This window comes from Melospiza georgiana, chromosome 11, assembly GCF_028018845.1.
Source record: "Melospiza georgiana isolate bMelGeo1 chromosome 11, bMelGeo1.pri, whole genome shotgun sequence".
NCBI lineage: Eukaryota > Metazoa > Chordata > Aves > Passeriformes > Passerellidae > Melospiza > Melospiza georgiana.
This window is the reverse complement of record NC_080440.1, coordinates 17,396,510-17,412,570: the sequence shown is the minus strand read 5'-3', so window position 1 is coordinate 17,412,570 and position 16,061 is coordinate 17,396,510. Positions and strand designations below refer to the sequence as shown.

At 42.8% G+C, this 16,061-nt stretch overlaps 1 protein-coding gene across 1 annotated transcript in view; it reads left to right on the top strand.

The window, feature by feature from the left end:
• The window catches only part of CENPP (centromere protein P), a 113,904-nt gene that overhangs the window by 97,437 nt on the left and 406 nt on the right, over nt 1-16,061 (top strand). Inside the window, exons 7-8 of the mRNA XM_058031950.1 lie at nt 14,129-14,208; nt 15,798-15,889. Coding sequence (XP_057887933.1) covers nt 14,129-14,208; nt 15,798-15,889 — 172 coding nt within the window. The remainder of the gene's footprint in view (nt 1-14,128; nt 14,209-15,797; nt 15,890-16,061) is intronic.

The window sequence follows — 16,061 nt, the reverse complement described above, 5'->3', positions numbered from 1 at the left end:
GGTGTATCTTCAGACACACCTTAAGAGATCCTTCAGGCAGCTTAGGGCATTTAGGATTTTCACTGTATGTCTGTGAGGCCCTTGCTTATCTTCTCAACTTCTATTCAGAAAATAAAGACAGCCTGAGGGATCTGCAAAGACACAGATCCCTCTTCATGAAAATGGCATTGCACCTTCCTGCAATGAGCAGTAACACTTGATAATTGTAGGAGCTGGTAAAGAGTGGCCTGTGGCTGCCTGGTATCAAGAAGGTTTAGGAATTTTAACTGGAAAAATAATGTGTCTGAGAATGGACATCATCTGCTGCCTTTCAATAAGATTTGAATCTATGTAAGAGTAATAATTAGATTTGCTTTAATATTGTTATTTACATTAAAATGTGCCACATAATCTTGCCTGTTATAATAACTAAAGAAAAAATGCTCAGACTAGGATGGCAAATTCTTTCAGACATGCACAATTCAGCTGGGTTTCTGTGTGAGTGCAAACACTGCTGTGTCCTCACAGATCTGATATTGACTGGTTTTACGGGAATGGTTCACCCAAAAGTGCAGAGCAAGCTGCCAATCTCTGCTTCATCTGCAATTTGTGTTATGCCTGTCCATCCCATGGCCAGTTGTTGGGCTGAGTTGTGCAATGGGAGTGCTTCGGTGTGTTAAAGTGCCTCAATGTGGAACTGTGTCCTTTGAGGAGAGAAGAGGCAGACTAAACAGCAATGAAAAATAATTGGAATAACTTTTTATGATTTTATATCTGAGGGCAAACTGCCACTGTTGGTTTGTGTCTTGAGCAAGAGCCATAGGAGGTGAGAAATGGCTGTGGAAGGCTGGAGCCTCTGGCATGGATTCTTCTCTTTTCCTCTCACAACAAGAACTGTTAGTGTACAATAATACTGCTGTTGTTTTCCTTTTTATCAATTTTGCGTCTTTCTGTAGGAGGCAATGGAGGGAGGAAAAACATTCACTACTGTGCCCCTGTTCTAAACCTCAGAGGAGGCCAAATTAATGTATAAATTAACAGAATTGTGATGCTGAGAAGAGCTTATAGATTTTCATGTTCTGTTTGAAAGGCTACTTCAATACATGGAGAATGGTGAAACAGGAGGAAAAACTGTTTCTCAAAAGCCTTCAAGGTGCCTGCAGTGTAATATCTTTGTCATCAAAGAAAGCCAGCAGGCTGAAGGAATAGAAGAAGGATATCTTGAAAATAAAAATCATTAGACCAACTTAAGTGTAGAAAGTATAGAAGAGTCCAGAGTACTGGTTATGGTCACAGCATACAGAGACCATGAAACTCAGTTCTGTATCATCCCTTTCAGAAATGGAATCTTTTATCTGCAGAATGGCCAGACCAGGTGGGATGGGAGCAGGAATTGCCTTCATTGAGGCAGTGGATGACAGGAGCAGCCTGGCTGAGCAGAGGAAATCAAAGGTTCACTTCAGCCAGGCCTGACCATTCTGTGGTGCTGGAATCTCCTCACCTTTCCCCTGGCTGCACTCAGGAGCTCAGGCAGGCCAGTGAGTCCAGCCTGGGAGCAGGGCAGGGGCCAGAGCAGGGCTTTGTCCTGCTGGTTGGAAAGGCAGCAAGGACAGGGGCAACTCCTCTTGGCTGTCCAGATCTTGTGATTTGCTTTATCTTCTATTCATTTATTCCCTTTCCTCCCCTTTCACCCTCACAGGTTCTTTTCTCAGCCATTTCAAAATACTCAGCCAAGGTTTACAACTTCCCTACTGACTCCATTTTGCAGGCTTATACCTTTACTTAATAATTACAATCTGGTTGTCCTATCCCCTTTTTCTTGAGCATCAAAGGAAAACTGATACTCCCCATCCTCCCTTTTTAACTCTGCAATATTCTGCCTTTGCATGGTACAGCAACCCTTTGTGGTATCTCCCTTATGGTGCCGTAGGTGAGCAGTAGCCATATGCTGACCTCTGATAATTTTATATGCTTGCAAAATATCCATTTCCTTGGTGGGAACTCCAGACCTTTGTATCTGTTACCATGTCTCACCTGGCACCAAAAGAACATTCCATGGATTTAAATGTTCCACAGTCATCCTTATTTTTAACAACTTTCTCTCACATTATATCATGAATAGATATTTTACTTATGCCTCTTGGCTTGCTGTGTTATTTACAGAAGGGCTGTGTTGAAGTTGGATCTGTTATTTAATTAAAACATTGATCATAATATCATTTCCATGAGTCAAAAAAACACATCCACATTCAGGAATGTGAGGTTATTTCTGCTTTGTTCAAGAATTGGAATAAAAAGAGACAACTGAAAATTACTGCAGCAGTTTTTTAACCTGCCAATGAAATATAAGAAAGTAATTACATTTTTAAATTGCTTTACTCTTAGTTGTCATGTTGAACCCATGCAGGTTGCTGCCTGATTTTGATCAGAGACAAAGACAGAATCCTAAACTTTGCAATTACTTATGTGGTTTACTCTTTTTAACATCAAACACACAAGTTTATAGTTGGAAAAAAGTAGCAATGGGGAAAAAATGTTCTAACTGTTAAAGTCAGCACAAAACATGAGATGGGGAATTTGGGATTGGCAGCACAGTGCATTTCTGAAACCTGTACCAGTTACTGCATTCCTTCTGCAATCTGTGGTCACAAATATCCTTATGGAAAAAATATAGGAAAAGATGAAATACTGCTGGTAAACCTTGAGATATTAAACAAAGATTTCCTTCACATATTTACAAATATTAACAATACATTGCAAAAAGCATGGGATACATCGTTAGGTGGGAATAAACCTAAAATTGCAATGGGAGATGTGTGTGGCTGGGAGGTATTTATGTTTTAAAAAGCTTAATTCTCAACTGTAACTGAATCCTAATTGCAGAATATTAATATTCATTAGTATAACTTTCAGAGGACACTAATTATTGCCACAACTCATTGTCTCTTGGTTAGGTTCCTGTTCAATCCCACAGCATCAGTTTTAATTTGTGGTATGTTTTCTTCACATTGTATCTGAAATGCCAGTGACCACACAGATGAAGTGAGATTTGTAAAGCCTTTCTTCAGAGCTACCTGAAATTTAAGCTTTTACATATTGCCTCTATGTGCATTAGTGAAGAAATGTACAGAAATTTTTATTATATCATTACCTGGAGCTGTTCCCTATGGTGGTCCAAAGCAAGGTGCCCACCTACCCTGAATAAATACAGCTTTAAACCCCTGGCCATTGGAAGGAAACATGGAAGCTTTCCCCTGTCCTCCTGCCTTTCTGTCAAATTACATCACTTCTTTTTTGGGGTTCAAATGGTGACACTTCCCTGTGTGTTGGGTAGTTCTATTTCAGCTATGTGCTGACTCATGTTTTTCCAAAATACTGAACTCAGCACATCCTCTGTGTGTGAAACAGCACAAAGAGCTCAGCCTGGGCTTGGTTCCCTCCTGTGCCAGTAATGAGCATTGTTACTCATCAATAGGACTTGGAGGTTTCCAACTTTTTTCTGAAATAATTGTGTTTTGCAGCAGTTGTTCAGTTTCCAGCATGAGCCATAAGCCTCCATAGATTTTCATTGATGTTTTTACTTCTCATACCCAGTTCCATTCCTTCAAAGGGCAACTACATCTCACCAGAGCAAAGGGACAGTGTTTCTCTTAAAAAGAGATTGGGCTATAGTGAACAGAGAGAAAATTCTGGTTTAAATAACTCTATCTAGAAATATGTCATTTATATATAGGAAATACTGAAAAAATTAAATATAGAGAAGTTTGCATTTTAAATATATTAATTATAGAAAGTAAGAGTATGTAATTATTCTAGTGGTCTTTCTCTATTTGCTTGCTCTTCTCATCTGGTTTCCATTTTCTTCGTCGTGCTTGGTTGCACTTTCCATTTCCATATAAAACACTATGTACTTCTCTAAAAAGTGAATGCATCTTTTTTTAAGCTTCTCTTGTGCACTATTTCCATCTCAGACTGTATCAGAACTGACATGTGAAAATTGAGCTTGATCTTACAGATAAAACTGGTGCTTTGAAATGTCAGTGGGGATACAGGGCTGGGTTCCTGTGACTTGCTGCTGATATCCCTGTTGTTTGGGGCCTCAGATGTTTTCCCCTTGGTTTTAAATTTAAGCAGGAATTAGTAACAGGATGCCTGTCCACTGAGAGACTGTCTCAGGAAGGAGATGTAAACTGAGGACACAAATATTTTGAAGTATTTTAGTCAAAACGAAGGATTTGTTGGCAGCTGGGACAAGAAGACACTTTGAGGACAATAACAAAGTTTGCTGTGGTTTCCTTTTAGATTTAAAAATTAGATGTCTTTGCCTGTTGATTCATGTTTTTCCCATTACAAACAGTAGCATCAAATGGTTTGTTTGGGTGAGTTGGTGGACAATGACAAAAATGATTTGTACAGCAGTTCTGCAGTGAGAGTCTGGAGGGACAGAATGGCAGAATACATTTGTGTATGCGTCTGTACAGATATCTAATTTTTGAATGTAACTATTAATACCATATTGGTATTTCTGATTATCACCTTTCTGGAGATTTATAATTCCAGAGTGCACAAAATTCAGAATTGACTGCAAGTTGAAAACACCCATTAAGTGATTAATTATGTTTTCTTTATGGTCTGATGGCCATTCGTGGCCAAACTTTGGCCACTCCAAACAAACAGGAGTTGTGTGTCTCCTGACACTCCAGCACAGTTCCCCTGTGTCATCTTCCAGGAGGGAAATGTTAAAAACAAACAAAAAAGACCTCTGAGCATGTTCTGTTTCTCTGAATGGCTCTGGGTATGGTTTATAAACATGTCTTGTTGAAGGAGAACATTGGTGTGGTTTGGTTTTTTCCCAGGATCAGACAGACTTTGCCAATCATTTTTATTATGATTTCTCTCTGTTCTTCACATTAAATGCTGCGTGTTCCCTTTCCTTTGGGAACTGGGGGAATCATCAAATGGCTGGAGAACAAGTGGAGTTATTTCTGAAACACTGAGTTTTGTTTTTGTGATACAGGATGAGGAGAAGTTTGGGGCTGGGGGCACAGCTGGGTTCCCTTGTAATTCCTGTTCTGCCAAGACAATCCCAGCTTCCCTGTTGGACTATCCCTGTGGAAATGCTTGCACAGGCTTTGATATCAATGATCCCTGTGAGTCCCAGCCCTGGATATTATACTTTTCTATTATTTATTTGCTATTTTTTCTGTATTTCATGGCCTTTGCTTCTATTACACAATGTGAATTGTCCAAGGTGGAATAAACTGATTTTGTTTCAGTGAGCTGGGACATTTTATGAGGTCCATTCCCAGCAAGTACTTGGGGAACTGAATGTTATGGTATTTTTGTCTCATGGGAATTAGCAGGAAAGATCCTGTGAGTTAATAAGGATTGAACAGTTAGACAATAACTCTGAATTCATAGGGATATGCTAGAGATCAGAAATGTGATTTTGGAGGTTTAGGAGCTGTGCAGCTACAATTGGAATTATTTTAAGAGGTTTTAGGAGGCACAAATATGTGCATAGTCTAGACAGTGCTACTTCTGCACTGGCAGGGGCAGCTGCAAGAAATGTTAATGCAGGAGCTGAGTCCAAAACAGCGAGGGGGGAAAAGGAAAAGCCAAAGGTGAAGAATATGCTGGAGGCCTCAGATGTTAGAGCTCAGTGTGTTTGGGAAGAGTCATCCAGAGGTCTTTCTACAGTGGAAAAATGAAGATTGAAGTAATCCAGAACTCCATTTTAAACGTTGTGGTGCTTGCCTTTCTTCTCGAGTTTTCCATGGGATTGTCTGGATATTCCTTTTAGTTCCTGCTCTGGGACTGGGCCTGGCTTTGGGAATGGAGACTGAGTGTTACAGCCTTGTTTTTTACATGAGCTGGGGGTAGCTTCATGTTTAAATTCTGGGAATGGAAATCTTCCTTCTATCTGTTGCTTTAATTTCCTTCTTCTTGAACTGTTTTTACTCGAGAGGGTTGAGGGCTCCTTCCTCGGATCAGTCTGTGTGAAAGGCTGGGAAAGGTTGGTGCTCCAGGATCCAGGCTGCAGCAGCCATCATTCCTCAGTTTCTAGGACCAAGCTCCTGCTTTGTACACAAGGAAAACTTGAAACATTCACCACGTTTGCACACAGGAATGTTTGGGTCACTTCCTTCGAGCTGTAAAAACACAGGAGACCTGAACTGATTGCTTGGGAAACTGAAGAAGGAAAAAGAGAAAGTTTTAATATTAACAGCTTTCCTTTCAACTGGGCCTCTACCAGAACAAAACATATTGTTACCAACAGTTTTGAAATGTTTCTGCAAGGCCAGCAATTGAAATTCAAATTATGAAATGCCTGAAGTTTGCATTGAGAGTGAATGAAATGCACTGGCAGCTGCACTGGTATTGTCAGTGAGTGTTCTTTGTGTTGTTGCAGTACCTAAGCAATGAAACAAATATTTATCCACATGCATCACACAACATTCCTGGGCAGTGCAGCCTTGGCCTTTATAAACCAAATAAGGTGGAGCATAAGGAGATGTTTTTGCCTGGCAGCTGCCTCTGATTTCTCCTTCTGGACACACTAAAGAATTCTCCCTGCCCTAAATTCGTTTCTACACAAATACTTGAGTCAAAATAAGGAACACTGAAAACCTGTAGCACTGTATGTGTGCAGACTTTGTTATAATTTTGACCAAATCTCTAATTTGTGGTGAGAGATTTGGTCAAAAGTATAACAAAGTTTGCACACATACAGTGCTACAGGTTTTCAGTATTCCTTATTTTTGCTTCTGTTTTGGTTTTTTGGGGAGGTTTTGTGGCTTTCTTATGGAATTGATTGAGTAGATCAAAGTTTGAGGATAGATGACCAATTTTGCAAGCCTGTTATTCAGCAGTGGATTGACAACTTTACCCTCACACACATACAATAATTATAAATTGGTGGATCTCTTCTTGCAGATGTTTGTGTGTTCTCAAGAATATTTCTTGCGTCCCTCTTGTTTGTGCTAAGGATGTGTTTGGAAATCTGAAAAGTGTTGTTGACAGCCAGATCTGAAGGGCTGTGTTTGGGTATGACATGAAAAGAATTCAGGGGGTTCAAAGCTTGCAAGGGCTTTTCAGCTGGACCCGTTCCTGCCCTTGTTGATAGCAACAGGCACTTCAGCACTGCATGCTGATATTTATTTCCACATAAGCAGCTGAGAATTGTAAATAACCAGACAAATGAAAGCTACTGGGTGGTAAATTTCTGTGGAGTCTGTCCAAAATGTAATGCTTTGTAGAACCATTAAAAGAGGTTGGATGTCTTGTGGGAAGGATTTCAGTGTGTCTGCAGTATGTGTTTTATAGGAAATATAGATTTATAGGTAAAGCTTCACTTTTTACCTAATGCAGGTCTTAAACCTTTTTGTAAAGCTCAGGAAGAATAACAGAAATACTGCAGAGGTGTTTGTGAAAGGAGGATGCACATGGACAGAGCTGTGTAAGTTAAAGGAAAATCTGATTTTCTGGAGCTGGTGGGTGATTGTTGTGCACATTCAGGAGGAGCTGTGCTGTGGACTCTGCTGTTCCTCACTGAGAGCAAATCCAGGTGGAGCTGCAGCTGGAGCTCAGCGTTCCTGGAGTGCCAGTCCCACAGGGGTTTGGGTTGTGTTGTGCCAGCCCAGGTTCCTCCTGTGGGCAGGGCAGGGCAGGGCTGCTCCTTAACACCCACAGGACAGCACAGGCAGACTTTGGCCAAATCCCCTCTGCTGTGGGACAGTTTGCTCTGAGTGATAGACTGACCTCTCAACCAGTTTAGAGCTCCTGGTGAGAAATGAAAATGGTATTTTGGATGTTCCAGGTGGGTCTGTGGACGTATCTCTCTTTACCAGGTAAGATAAATTTGCCCACACAGAAACAAATAACTCTTGATACCTTCAAGAAAGATTAAAAAATCACAACAGTAAATGATGAACATAAGCTGAGTACCTTGTTTAAAAACTTCCTTTAATCACACTTTTTTAAAAGTAAATGTCTAACCTTGAGCTAATTTAGATGAACTAGATGTTCTTCATTATATCCTATGGTTTATTTTTTAAATTAATCTGCCTACTTGGGAAAAAACTAACACAGTGTTAGAGCCAAGTCATTAACTAAATTCAGATGCTTTTATTTAGCTGATGTTTAAATTGTGCTGTCTGGGTGAGCTTGATAATGTAAACTACAAAAGCAAGTTGGGCCACATTTGATAATCAACTTTTGTGTGGTATTTCAAATCCAAGTTGCTTCATGCAGTTCTGGATCCTTTTATTGAAACATCAAAAAGGCTTACAGGGAATCTTGCAGCAACTTTTATACAGAAAAAAAATAAAGATCTGTGAGGTATCTTGCTTCTGTTGTAATGGAAGAAAACACAAACTTGGCTTAATTTGTCTCCTAAAAATGCCTTTCCTGCAGTCTACTTCCTTCAGATTATTGAAAATTTGGCTCAGAATTCTTTCTTCACAAATTGTTGATGCTTCATGCTGCTCTGCAATATGACATCTTTTTTCCTTCCATAATTTTTCATCTCTGTATTGTCCTTGGCTGCTCATCATCTCTTGCTAAATTTGACATCTCTGCTACTTCCAAATGGTGCTGTTCATGAAGTTTATCATCAAAAATATTTAATTATACCTAACTGCAGAGGGAGGGCAGGGGACTCAAAATAAACAGAATGAAAACAGAATGAAAACTGATATGTCAGTGAAGTTGTGGAGGGAGAACAGAACTGCTGAGCTCTGCTGGTTTTCTGGGTATTTCCCCCAAAATAAATGTCCTGGGGCAGGGTCAGTGCCCTCCCACAGCATCCCAAGGAGTTCCTGTGCCCTGGGCTTGGAGCTGGGCCAGGCCCTGCCTCCACTGCCAGCTCAGTGTATTTTAAAATTTAAACAAAATACCTAAAAAACCCAAGAATTTTAAGCTGGAAAATGTAGGGCTTAAAACATTCATAAACTAGTGAACAATTTTAAAGAGAAATACTGGAGAGAAGATTTGTCTCTTGCCCAGCAAGAAAAAAAGTGGAAAAAAAAGCATCTGCAGCCTCTGTGTTCTCTGTTTATTATCTACCCCTTCCTGTTCTTCCTGAGGTTTCATGTTCATTTAATTCTATTTTTCCTCACAAAAATAAACCTCCAGTATGTATTTTAATTTATTCCCAGTCTGCTGTAATTAAGTTGCAGATAAACACATGGTTGCCATATGACAAAGTGATATTGAAAGGAAATGAGACACAGAATTTTGTGTACTCAGGCCTTGGTTATGCTGGGTTGGCTCTTCTGTAGACCTACAGCCTAGATCCAATTAGGAAAAATACAAAAATTATGGAAAATTATTGGTCACATTGTGAGCATAGTGACAAACTGAATCATGTAAACTCAGGGGAGTCAAGCACGAAAAATAATAATGTTATGGAAATATGGAAGGAGGAAAATAAATGGCAATGGAAATAGAGCAGGGGCCAAAAAAGAGAGGAAGGAAAGGAAAGGAAAGGAAAGGAAAGGAAAGGAAAGGAAAGGAAAGGAAAGGAAAGGAAAGGAAAGGAAAGGAAAGGAAAGGAAAGGAAAGGAAAGGAAAGGAAAGGAAAGGAAAGGAAAGGAAAGGAAAGGAAAGGAAAGGAAAGGAAAGGAAAGGAAAGGAAAGGAAAGGAAAGGAAAGGAAAGGAAAGATAAAGTAGAAGGATTTCACTGGCAGTGAGCACAGGCCCTAGTGTGACATGATTTCTCCAATTTTCTGTTGTTTAAAGGTTTATCAGCTGTTGCAGACTCTGAAATGACAGTTCAGTGTTGTGTGCTTGGTAATGGTATAATTTCAGATGTGTTATTGGTTATGTGGGTTATCTGATTGATTCCTAATTGCTGATATCTTCCATTTCCCTATGCAGTATTGCATAGAGACTGAAACAGAACTGAGCAATGTTTTATTTTCACATCAGAACCTCTGAGATTTTGAGAAAATCCTCCAGTCCCTGCGGGGACGTAGATTTGTTTGTGTTTTAGCACCCTAGATTTGGGGCTGCTGGTCAGTGCTTTCAGGTACCTGTGCAGGGCTGATCTACAGGAGGGAGCTGCAAAACTGAATCTTGGCAAAGGGATCAAGGACCCAAATCACAGATCTCGGCAGGTCTGAACCAGGGGGGTGCAGAGCAGTTTTTATCCCAGTAACCAACCAGCTGTGCCTGTGCTGCAGGAGGGAACCAGGCATGTCCTGAGCCTGGGAGAGATTCTGGTCAATGTTTGCAAAGATTTGCCCTGTCCAGGGTGGCATTCAGACTGTCATGTATAGAATCCCAGGATGGCTGGGGTTGGAAGGGACCTTTAAAGATCCTCTCATCCCTCTGTCCCAGGGTGCTCCAACCCCATCCAGCCTGGCCTTGGGCACTGCCAGGGATCCACGGTTGCTCTGGGCACCCTGTGCCAGGGGCTCCCTCCCTCACAGGGAATTAATCCTTCCCAATGCCCCATCTGTCCCTGCATCTGGCAGGGGGAAGCAATTCCCTGTGCGCTGTCACTACTTGCCATTGTCAGACTTTCTAATAGGCCCTCAAATCTGCTCCCAAAATTCTCCTTCCCTCTTCTAAAAAGTGACACTTGCATGCTGGTCGTGTCACTTGTGATTTTAGTTTTAAAAGCAGAGGGCTGAGCCTGGCTGAGGTTGGGGGGTGGGCTGGGACTGCCACGGGGACAAAACCACTTTATCATTTTGGACAAAACCACTTTGCCCTCGTGCCCCTCTCATCCTTTGGTTCTGCTGGCGCCGGAGGTTTGGGTGGTTGGCAGCTCAGGGATCACCAGCAGGACTGGTTTGCTTGAGGAACTTTCCCTCAAGATGGGAAGAGGGGAGCTGTATTTATTCTGAGACTTAATTACGAGTTGGGAAGCTTCGTAAATCCAGTCCAATCCATACAATGTTTCTATGGGGTGTAATTTAGTTGAAGGGTTCTTGGTTACAGTTCCTTTAGTTGCACAAAGTGAGAAACTTCCACTTTTTAAATGTGCCTTTATTGCTTTAGTGAAATTCATTCAAAAATTACTGGCGCTATAGCTGTGCTGGGATTTGAGGTCTTGGTGCTCCCAGCCTTGTGTGATTTCAGTGGGTGATAACGTGGCCTTAGCTGAGCAAACCATACAGAGAAATCACCCAAATCAGAGCCCAGTCAGAGCCTCCTGGGCAGGTTTAGAAATTGCTTCTCTCTATAGAGGAACTCTGGTACCATAACTCTTTATATACATCCTCCTGCCAGAACAGCAAGTTCAGAATTACCAGTAAAAGGGAGCTGTTGGTCCAGCTGGGAGCAGTTGTGTGTTTTCTTGCTAAGTGGGACAGAAGCAATTTATCTGCTTTTATCTGGCATCTCTCTTGCCAATTTTGCTTTGTATTTGTAGCTACAGCTTTTAAGCTGAACACATTTATAACATTTTCCTTAGCAGAGATTTTGTGTGCAGAAAATTGCGGTGCAGCTGCAGAATAATGTATGTTGTTGAGAAATAGCTGCTACAAGTTGTATTCCCTGGGATGGCTTGGTGTGTGTGTGAAATCTGTCATGGGAGCAAGGCAAAGATGTGCATTCCATCAGCACGGTCCCTTTGTGGTTTGAGACAAAAGTTCCCATAAGATTCCCTGCTTGGACTCCTGGAGGAGCTGGAAAAGCAATTTCCGTCTAGGAGTAATAATAGCTTGGACTTTTGGTTTTGATCATAAGCTGACATTTAAGAGTCATCTGAGGAAAGCTATTTCTTGATGAAAGTCAGGTTTTGCTTGATGCAGTTGAGCTGATCCTTCCCATCTGCTATTGTGTCCTTGATGGGATCTCTTTCCCTGCTTTACGAGATCCCTCAGGAGCTCCTGACTTTCCCAAGAGACCTTTCAGTGGCTCAGCTCATTCTGTTACTCTGGTTTTATTGCTCAGCTTTTCTTTTCCTCAAGGAAAACTTGGAAAGTTGCTCAGCAGAGAAGAGGTGGTGATGTGGTACCCAGGGATTTTGGGATCTGCCCATGCCCACTCTGTGCCTGGCTGTGCAGTCACTGCCAGATCCCCACATTTTTAACTTTGGGATTCAGAGCCTGTACTCAGTATTTTCTGTGTGGAGTTGGAGGCAGATTGCGTGACTGCATTTCCCAGAGTTCATCCTGGAGCTGTCAGTGTTTGAGGTGCTGCTTGGTGCTGGGTGTGGTGCTTTGCTCCTGCCCCCGTGGGTGTTGGTGGAAGGTGGGAATGGCAGCGGGATCCTCGCACGGATCTGGGGCTGCCTCACCACTGCCAGGGCTGGGTTACAGCAAACAGGCATCTAGGTATTTGTGGTTTGGCTTTTTGTGTGTTTTGTGGATAGCTCAAATATGACCTTTCCCACTGAAAAGCTGGATTTTATCCCAAATCCTGTGAATTTCACACAGGATTGGCTTCTCACAGCGTTCAGGTTGGTTGCCAGAACCCCGGCACTAAGGGAAGGCACAGAACGGCCCTGGCTGTGTGCAGAACTCACTGAGCTCCCTCTCCCAGGTACAGGGAAGCTCTGCCACAGAAAATCATGCACTGGGCTTTCCTTGAGCTGCCTCTGGCCTCTATAGAACATAAATATTCCCCCCCAAGCTTTGGGGGAACGTGTCAGCTGCACAGGAACGCCTGAGACAGCCCTGGAAGGATTTAATTTTGTTTTGGCCATTGTAGCTCTTATCTGGTTCCTCTGCTCTGTTTTCTGTGCTGGTTGCCAATGTCTGGGTGTGGGTGGGTGAAGTGTGACTCGGTGTTCAGCTCTGGGATACTCAGGATCCCTTGTCAATGAGGGATGAGTCCCAGGTAGAAGCTAATCCTGCATTTCCAGTATCTACAGCTTGGAGCTAAAGGATCCCTGGATCCTCCCAGGCCCCTGACACCAGGCAAGGAGAGGCTGATGGTGGAAATCAGGCTTGGGTTATTGAGGAGGAAAGCCTGGAAAACTTTTGTTATCAAATGGGCATAATTCCATAGGGAGTAAAGCTGGAAGAGGATCCCTGCTGTGCTGGATGAGTGACCCTTGATCAGCCACACTTCTGACCCTGGAACTGCCCTGCTCAGTGTCCTCCCTTCGGTGTCTGTGTTCCCAGCATAGATCATGCTTGTTATCCCCACAGTCAATACAGCACTGGATCCTGGGTAGAAATGAAAATGAGCAAATTCCATGTGCTGTATGTCATTTGGCATCCTGCACAGCCCCCTTCAGTTTGTCAGAAATTCCTAAACCAGAGCAAGGTCACATCTGGTAGCAATTTTGCTCTGCCAGATGAGGCGTAATCCCATAAAACCAAACTCATTTTCTCCAGTGCTGCTCCAAGCTGAGCTCTCCTGCTCCTTTTCCATAAGAGCTGCTGCTTGTGCTGGGAGCTCTGTGGAATGATTCAGGCTGAGACTTTTCACACTTTATAAACTGCAGGGTTTGGAACACAGCTTTGTGTCCAGCACACGAGGCAGGACAAGCAGCACAGCCCTGCAGTCTGTGGCTCCATTCTGCTTCCTTTTCCAGCAGCAATCCCTGCAGGATGCTGTTCCTTGGTGCTGGGGGTCTGGGCATGCCCCATTCTCTGGGTAACCTGGCACCTGCAGCACCCATGCAGAGCTGGGAGTGCTTTTGAAAGAGCTCTGAACTTCTGAGGCTTTCACAAGACATGTGGAACACATGAGATGGACTAACAAAGTGATGGAGCAACCATCAACCTTTGCACATTGTAGTAACTGAAAATAATTCCCAGAAACATGGAATTTTAATAGGGGCCAGTACTTTTATGTTTGATCATGTTGCTGTTGTCCCATTTGTTGCTAACATTGGTTATTTTGGTATTTCATTGGCTCAATTACTCTTTCAAAGTTTAGTGTCCATCTCAAATCAGAGTGTACCAGCAACCTGTCATCGCTCACAGAGGCAGGGGGTGACATGATGATGTATTATAAACTGTTATTAAATCCAATTAACAAATTTAGTTAAAATAAAAATTTTCTTTCCAAGATTTCCTGGGTTTTATGTAAGGATCTTTAAAAAAAAAAAGAAAGAAACCAACAGGTCAGAATTTCAGAGAATGAATATTGTTACTCTTAACTTAGTGTAACCCACTGTGGCTGGGTAGGAACCACCTTATCTGCTGTGATTTTTATTAATCAATTGAACTTTTTTGTTCACAGGCCAAGTATCCTGACATTGTGACCCTTCCAGAAGGACTGCTGGGAGATTTTATAATTCTAAAGAACCCCAAAGTTCCTGGGTAAGCCAATAAATGCATTTCTGTATTTACACAGGCGAGGGATTGCACAGGCAGGGCAGCAGCCTTGTGCTGTGGCAGGAGGTGCAGGGATCCCATCCCAGCAAAGCCCAGCTCCTCACCATTGCCTTGGTGTCCTGCCTTTAAAGAACAGAAGGAAAAGGGCATTTACTGTGCAATGGAAGCAAAGCAGCTGTGGCTCCACTTTTCCATTGTTTTAGAAGGAAATCAGTTAGATAAGGAATTATTACCTACCAGGTACATGGGATTTATTTGGCCTCCCCATGAGAGACGTTCGTTTGGGATTTTCAGCAGGGGAAAAAAATCCTTACAGTTAAATGGTCTAACTATCAGTGTCATGAAAAGTAAGTATTTTGTGACAGGATCAGACCATTCCCTTCTCCTGTTGCACCTTGCTTTAACATGCTTTCATTTACATGGAAATAAGGCACAGCTCCCTTCATTTTGTTTGTGTGTAGAATTAGCAAACAAACCCTAAGAGATGATGCTGCTTCATTCAGCCAAACTTGCCCTTTAAAACTAAATGCTTTAACTTGGGGATGCAGGAATGAATTGTTCTTAAACTATCCCACATAGGGTAGAACTTGCTTTATTTTACACTTTCTCCTCTGGTGCCAGGTGCCAGTCCCATTATCCTCATTCCCTCTCACCCACAGTCATGAAACACAGCAATATAAAAGTCATTTCAGTGGCTTGGTAGAAACCAGACTGGCATAGAAATTTGTTTGCAAAATCCCAGAACAAGCTGTGCACAAATTCCCAAAGGATTTGTAAAAATGAAGTAGCAAAAGGCTGACAAATCACATTGGAAGGAAACTCTTAGAATCATGATGGGTTGAGAAAGGGACCTTGCTCCTCACAGTGACTCAGCGTGCAGACAGCTTTGGATTGGGAAAGCCTTTCCTCCAGTGAGGGAGGTGAGGGTTGGAGGGAACAAAGGAGCTGCAAAGCAGCAGCTCTGCTCTGGGTGCTGTTCTGGACTCAGCTCCTGCCTCGCTGTTCCCTCAGGATGGTGCAGGGATCCCATCCCACTGTGACAGCTGGGAATCGTGGCTGGCCTTGCACAACCAGCACTATTCCTGGAGAAGGAATGATGTTGTCCAGCTTTCTTTTTTAAGCAAAGAACTGCAGGAAGGCAGTGTAGGCCTTGGACAGATTCTACCTGCCATCAGTCTAACAAGGCCATGAGTAGCAGGGTAGCCCTTATTCCAAACCCAGCACATCACCATTTATGCCAGCACTTCTGAATCAAGTTTCCTGTTCTCAGCACCTGATCCTGAGTGCAGATATTACATGAGAGGTAGAGCCAGGGGACACTCAGTGCTCTCTCTCTTTTGCTTTCCTCTCACTTTTACTGCCCTGTGCACATCCGGATGTAGCCAGAGCCTTTCCTTGTCATTGGATTGATGTGTTGCTGCTTCCCAAATCCAGAGATGGTTTGTGGCATTATGTGAGGTGGATTTTGTTGCAGAGCACGAGGTTGAGCCTCTTGACTGCTGTACTTTTGGCTTTGAAGGAGCCTCAAAGCAGCAGCTTTAACCTGAGCTGCCTTTGCTGTGCACCTGCTACAGGTTTGAACTGGTGATCGTCTGGAAGATCCATCTTGATGAAGAAGGGACCACTACACCTGTCCTGGACCTGCTGCCCAAAGTACCAGAGCAAGGTAATCCAAATCACTTCAGGGACTGTTCCTGAACTGCCTGGCCCTGGTTTTGGCCATGGAACTCCAGCTCCCAGAGCCCAGCCCCACAAACCCACCCCAATTCAGCACAGCTCACCTCCTGTGCAATCTCCAGGGGCTCACAAAGGCTGTCTGCCTGCAGGCTCCTGCTTCA